General features: G+C 33.1%; 1 protein-coding gene across 5 annotated transcripts in view; it reads right to left on the bottom strand.

Annotated features, from left to right (window-relative positions):
* Nucleotides 1-7,500, bottom strand: part of csmd3a (CUB and Sushi multiple domains 3a) — a 598,216-nt gene that overhangs the window by 309,033 nt on the left and 281,683 nt on the right. For all 5 annotated transcript variants that reach the window (XM_068214255.2, XM_068214256.2, XM_021467030.3 and 2 more), the window contains 2 exons: nucleotides 4,439-4,641; nucleotides 1,817-2,008 (listed from right to left, as the gene is read on the bottom strand). In XM_068214255.2, the coding sequence (XP_068070356.1) occupies nucleotides 1,817-2,008; nucleotides 4,439-4,641 (395 nt within the window). The remainder of the gene's footprint in view (nucleotides 1-1,816; nucleotides 2,009-4,438; nucleotides 4,642-7,500) is intronic.

A 7,500-nucleotide genomic window follows, 5' to 3' on the forward strand; every position in this document is an offset into this window, starting at 1 on the left:
GTGCAAGAACTGCCATATAATCTCAAAATCGCTAGATTTCTTATATGTAAATCACAATACTTATAATATCATTACATAGCAAGCTATGAGTCTGGAATTTAAACAATATCATTAATATTCATGAGAAAATCTGACAAGTGCCCACCCTCCCCACACTGCTCAAACCATCTATAAGCTTCCAGGTCTGGCTTTTAAAAAGCTGTCTTGACCTTTAAAACGTCTAAATGTGACTCAAAGTTGAGGAAAATAGGTTCTGCAGACTCCCACGGAATAAACGCAGCTCCCCAGAAGCATTTATCATGGGAAGTCTTCACCCTAGTTTCCAATAACCTAGAAGTTTAAGCGCTGACTGGGCAAGTGATCAGAAATTTCCATCAAAGAGATTTATTATTCCGGGCCCTTTTATAAAGGGTGATTCAGGCTAGTTATTTTAGACGTTTGGTCCGTCAGAGCTGACAAGTGTGAAATGAGGGGCTGTCTGTGTATTACGGGTCTCATGCGGCACAACTGCTGCAAATGGCGTATATGCAGTGTTTTTCAGCCCCCAAAAAAACTTCTGGTGAAAGGCTTATGTGAGTGTTTTTAATTTCATAAGGTTCCTTTTACAGAATCGACGTTGTAATGTAATTAAAATACAATCAGTTAAATAGACTAAAGCATTCATTTAGGTGTTCAAGGGTAAAATGAGATGAAAAACCGTTTAAACCCAAGTGCCGTCAGCAGCAGTTGAGCGCAAAAACGCCATTAAAAATACTGGGGTAAAATTAATGTCCATATTTTAAGGACCGCATGAACTAGAATATGTTTTTGTTTTTTTTTTTCATATTGTTATGCTAGAGCAGGGGTTCCCAAACTTTTCAGCCCGCGACCCCCAAAATGACAATGCCAGTGACCCGCGACCCCCAATATTTTCTGAGGTGGTTATAAATACAGAAACCTTGCATGCAATGGCGCGCACACACACCAATTTACTGAAGTCTATTCTTTGTTTATTTTCTTTATGGATGTCAGTGCTGTAAACGGGCCAGAACATTTAACCTGGTGTTATAAAGTCCTTGTGTTATAAAGTCAAGCTGCTGCATCTGACGCTATTGCCGTGTCTTTAATATAATGTAATTGCCTCAGGGGTCGCAATCCAACAGAAGTAGTAACTATAAGCTACTATAGTAACTATACAGCAACTATAAACGACTATTTTTTTCTCTTCAGTAGGTTATGGATAAATTATGGTAGTGGTTATGGTTTATTAAATCTAAATAGATTTTTTGAAATCACCCCCCCTTCATTGTCCTGCGACCCCTTGGTGGGTCCCGACCCCCACTTTGAGAATCACGTGCTAGAGAAATGGAATATTAAATAAAAAAAAACAGTGGGCGTGGCTTGTTTTATCTACTGCGAGCTGATTGGATGTAATAAAGTAGGCATTTCATTCAGAAAGATGGGGAAAAGGTTTTGGAAGAGGAATTGCAACCTAACAGACTCTTCCTGCTCACCTATTCCCTTTGCTGTCAAAACTGATATGTGGGGCGTGTTTAAGTATGTTAGCCACGCCCAATTTCATTATGCATAACTAAATTTGTAAACTAATTCGATTTGTTTTCTTTGCATATATGGATTTATTTGGTTGTTCCCAATGTCAGGGGAATATTTCAAGTCAACAGACCCTTTAGAAATATGTTTTCTAAGGAAAATCGTGACGTGATCAATACTTATTTCCCCTACTGTAAATAGGAATACAAGAATAAGCAATAAAAATGTAAAATAAGCAATAAAAAGTAAAAGAATGAAAATGGATAAAACAGATAATAAATCTCACCAATGCAGGTTGGCGGGCTGGGCTGCCAGTAGAACCTGTTGTCCACCTGAATGCAGGTGATTCTGGGTTCGCCTTGGAGGTCGTAGCCCGGATCACACGCGAAGGTCATGGTGTCGCCTGGTTCCTTCCCTTCTCCGCTGCGGCTGCCATTCATGGGCGTCCCAGGATCCCTGCAGGCGGTCGCAACTGAACCTGCATAATAGGAAATGATGACCGGCTGAGCTCACTTTTCACTTACCAGGATTTCTCCACAGGAGGTGGCATTTCCTGCTTGGAAATGAGGTTGCGTGGCCTCGGTGCATCACAATGGCTCACTGGGAGCTCTGTCGAAGCAGAACGCCATCTAATGCAGTTCTGAGATACAGTACGGCAGCACCGCTAGGCTGAATCACTCGCTAATGGAGGTATTCTTAAGCATTTACTTTCAAATTACTTTTACTTTCTTCGAATAGAGGGACCATTTTTCTGTGCAAGCATCCTTTTTAGACAATTACACTCAAAATGTGTCACACAAGGTAAAATGCTGTAAAAATAAAATAAAAATAAAATAATAATTAATTAAAATAAAATAAGGGTTTTAACATGGTGCAGTGAGTAGCACAATTGCCTCACAGCAAGAAGGTCGCTGGTTCGAGCCTCAGCTGGGTCAGTTGGCATTTCTGTGTGGAGTTTGCATCCACTGTGTAAAACATATGCTGGATAAGTTGGTGGTTCATTCTGCTGTGACGACCCCAGATTAATAAAGGCACTAAGCCGAAAAGAAAATGAATGAAAACAAAATAAATACATACATAGATACATACATACAAAAATAAAAATAAATAAATAAATAAAAAATAAATAAATGACACTAAGGCAATTCTGAAATGTTTTCTGTGAAGTGAACACAAGTACTTAAGAATAAAAAGACTTTATTTAGTGAAGATAAATACTGTACACTGTAAAAAATGAATAGTTGACAAGACTAAAAATAAGTGAAAAGGCCTCTTGATTTTTAAATGATTAATTTACTTTACTTTAAAAAAGTGTGTAAGTTTGTTCCTTTAAAATGTTTAAGTTAAATCAACTTAACAGTTCCAAGTTACAAAGGATTTAGTCACTTTAAGTAAAGTCAACTTGTCACTTTTAAGGCAACTGGTTTACTGACCTTATTATGTAAAGTATATGAATTTTTATTATTTTTTTTTTACAGTTTTTTTTTTGTGTTTCTTACTGTACTTTTTTCAGCCTGATCTCACGAGGAAACATAAGTATTTTACGTTTTGTCAGTTTAGTGGCTAATTCAGTTCAGTCATACAAAAATGTATGATTTTAAAAAGGAGGCATGGCACCCAACCCCCCCCCCACCCCCCCCCCCCCCAACTGTCATTGGGTGATGAGCAAATCATACTAAATTGTACGAATTCATATGAATTAGCCACTAAATCAAAATGTTGCGAATTGCCGTCAGATTGTGTTGACTTTTTTAATACTATTTTGTATTTTAAAAGTGACAGTAAAGATTTTAATGTTAGAAAACAATTCTACTGTATTTTTTGTCAATTCTGTTGAATCTTGTTATCTTACATTCATTAAAGAATAAAAAGAAGGTATCACTTTTTCTACAAAAACAACAAAAAGAGCAAATCAGCAGAAACTGAACTAAACTGAACTCTGACAACTGAACTGAAGCAGGTTAAATTTATAGAACTTAATCTATGTTAAGCTGCTTTGACTCAATCTACATTGCAAAACGCACTACAGAAACAGAGATAAATTGAAAAATATTTTTCAACATAGACTGATAATATCATAAACTATTATTAATGACTAAGTAAAAACATGTGCACATAGACATCACCTATACTGCAAGTTAACTTTATTTATTAAAATGTATTTGATTGTAACTTTAACTTATTTTGATTGTAATGCAATAATGTGCACATTTTGTAAAGCTGCTTTAAATATAAATTATTGTGAAAGGCTCTAAATTTAATGAAATTGAAATGAACTAAGTACCATCAATAACTGTTCATAATAAAGCGGTGTATTAGAAAGGTTTCTAAAAAATAATGTGAGACTGAAAACTACAGATATTACACTGAAAACCCAGCTGTGACATTCCAGGAATACATATTAAAATATGATAAAAAAAAAATAAATAAATCATAAAAAAGTAACACTATTTTTTAAATTGGTAACACTATTTCACTTTATTACTGTTTTTACTGTATTTGGTGAGCAAAAGATACTTCTTTTAAAAGATCTACAAATTTTTATCACTATAGTCTTCTGAAAAAAACAAAATGATTTAGATTTTTTTAGTCTATGCACTAATATAACCTCACAGAAACAAACAACCTTGTACAATATGTGTACTGAAATGCTTCATTAAAGAGGAATCAACCGAACCAACTCTAATTTTAACAGAATGCACATATACATCATTACCACACTTTAAAAATGACTCCAGTACAAAATATTATATACAATTTCTGTCACGCCATTCACTCCTACTAATGATGCATAGCTTTTCATTTAAATGGCTTCATTAGTTATGACCTTTTTAATTTAATAAGCTACCTCAGTGCTGAACTGATTTCAAAAAGAAATATAAATAAAAACATTTATAAAGTTACTTACTTGAGAAGTCAATGGCAAAACCAGATTTGCTAATGTAGAAGTCAGTCTCAAACTGGATGGTGACCACGTTGAGAGTGCTGTGAATGCCGTCAGGTAACAGTGAACCGCTCACTTCCTTCAGCGCCATCTCATTTTCCGGGTGTCCATCCCAAACCTTCAGGATATCATGCGATGCTTCAGTATCAAATGCCAGGAACTGCAAACTAAAGGAACAGATTTCAGTTTAGATCCAGTTACAGATTCAGACTAAAAGTATGCTCTGTAATCCAATCAAATTTGTATCTATTTTCAAAAAATAACTTTTTTTCCATGTTAGTCAAGTTGCCAGACCTTGTATGTAGCTCATCATCTCACACAATTCACAAATTATCTAATATATTCCCCTCAATCTGCCAATATACATTACAAAGTTGTGCTGTAGACTTCTCCAACGAACATTCGCAAACTGCGTCGCAAACTTGAGCACTTAAAACTACACCTCTTTAGCTGTAATTAGAACACAGTTCCTGTCTGTGATCCATTCCCACTTATCCACCCTATAGCCTATTCATTTAGAACATTCTAACATTCAAAGTTGTAATTATTAAAAATAATAAAAGCATTAAGGTCCTCTCTCTTTGGTGTATCTTGCTTTAAACAATATCCTACTTAATAATAATAATAATAATAATAATAATAATAATAATAATAATAATAATTATTATTATTATTATTATTATTATTATCATCATCATCATCATCATCATCATCATCATCATCATCATCATAATTATTAATATTATTATTAAAGTATGTTTTTTAAAATTTCCTAATAAATAATAAATATTGCATTTCATTTTATAATAAATAGCCTCATTATTTATTTATTTATTTATATGATTTATATATGATATTAGAATATGTGTTAGCTTTTGTAAGTGGTTTTATGTTTTAGAACAGACTATGTGATGTTCAACTTTATAAATAATATTAGTAAAGCAAACACAGGCCCCATATGTGTCATTTACATATATTTCAATTAATATGGAAAGCGAGTGCATGTTTTTACCAAAACTAATATTGGATTTTATTTTAAACGCATGTTTGTGTAAAAAAATATCATTTGTACAAAGAAATTATGGGGTTCTTCTCTATAGAAGTTGTTACTCCAACCCGTTTAGAGCGTTATTATGGGCGTTTTATGTTATAACTAACATGGTTCAAGCAATGGATCTGCGACAGAGAAACTGCGGGTTTTGGGAAACACTCATCACTACATCGCTCATTTTCCAAACGATGCACCGTACTATGATAGTTCAGCCGCGGGTTACGTCGTTGTTTGGGAAACGCACCCCTGGGCAGTGAGTTGCATTTGTATTACCATAATAATTTTTTGTATTATGATTAAATATTAATTAATACAGATACTTTTCAGATAAATACTCAGTAAAGCAACCAAATTAAAGAAATTACTTTGTTTACTTACAGTATATTCGGCTGAATTGGTTCCATTTTGTTCCTCGATAGTTTAATGTTTTATCATTAGCCCACTTCATTAATAAAAAAACATTGAAAAAATCAATGTAAATATTTTACTTAATGCATGCATTGCATGTTTAAATGTAAACCTTTACTAATAGTAATAAATTCCAATGTTGTTTTTGTTGCAGTTGCATTAGTGTTAGCATTTTATTTACTTGCATTATCATTACATGTAAATTAATACAGATAATCCAGCAATTAATACAGGTAATCCAGTCAAATTACCTAAATTATTTACTTAAACTCTGTTGAATTTGGTTCCATTTTGTTTCCACATTTTTTTTTTTTTTTTTTTTGCATTAGTCCACTTTATTAATAAACATTACCCTAACAACCAATGCAAATATTAATAATACAAGCATTACATTTTTTAATCTAAATTTTAAATAATAGTAAAAAAATGCACATGTTGTGTTTGTTGCTGTTGTATTAACTACGATTAAAGATGAATTAATACAGATAAGTTACAGACAAACACTCAGCAATCAATCCAAATTACTCCCATTTGTTACTTGACATTATATTTTGCTGATTTGGTTCCCTTTTGCTCCACAATTGGTCAATGTTTTAGCATTAGTCCACTTCATTAATAAACATTTCTGTATAAATCAATGCAAATAACTTTAATCCATGTATACAATTCAGTTATTAATTCAACTAACAGTTATAATATTAAACATTGCATTCGTATTAACTATGATTAAGATTAATTAATATTGAGACAAGTGCATTGCTTGTTCTTAATTGGTGTTAATGCATTAGCTAACAATAATAAATGGGACCTTTTACCATTAAAAATGGTAAAGTTAAACAGTAATTAATTCTACTAACACTACTAATAATAACAGTTCTATTTGCATTACCTGCCATAAAAGATGGATTAATACTGTAACAAATGCTTCGCTCATTCTTAGTTGATGTTATTGCATTAGCTAACAATAATTAATGGGACCTTTTACCATTATTTATTTAATGCAGACTTCCAACCTCATCAAAAGAAGACTAATGCAAATCCATAAACACGCTGTAAACAGATCAAAGGCCTCAATCAGAATAAAAGGACATTTTCCGAGTATTGTACTGTAGGTAGATCATACTTCACTTCAGGTCAAGGTTGAGGCAATCTCTTTAACATTAATAAGCTCGACTCTTTCCTCTGCAATTCCTCTAATGAATGCCTTGAACTGAGTCTCTAAATACCCATTATGGCTTTCAGCTCTCCGAGCCTCGATATCACTAAGACACTGACAGTATGCGTCAGGCTAAAATATGAATTGATCTATTGCCAGTGACTTAATGAGCTGCATTTCCATCTGCGGGTTAATAAACACTGCTCGCAGTGAAAAAAAAAAAAAAAAAAAAAAGACGATGAGGAAATTCAAATTTGATGTAAGCAGGTTGAAGACTCAAAACTTTCTGGCCTTAATTTAAAACGTATGCTTAAAAACGAACACAATATTAAAGTAAAAGCTATGAATTCAAATAGTTAAAGGGATAGTTCACATAAAAATGAAAATAACATCAGAAAAATCTAAATTATG

This window comes from Danio rerio, chromosome 16, assembly GCF_049306965.1.
Source record: "Danio rerio strain Tuebingen ecotype United States chromosome 16, GRCz12tu, whole genome shotgun sequence".
In the NCBI taxonomy this organism is placed as follows: Eukaryota; Metazoa; Chordata; class Actinopteri; order Cypriniformes; family Danionidae; genus Danio; species Danio rerio.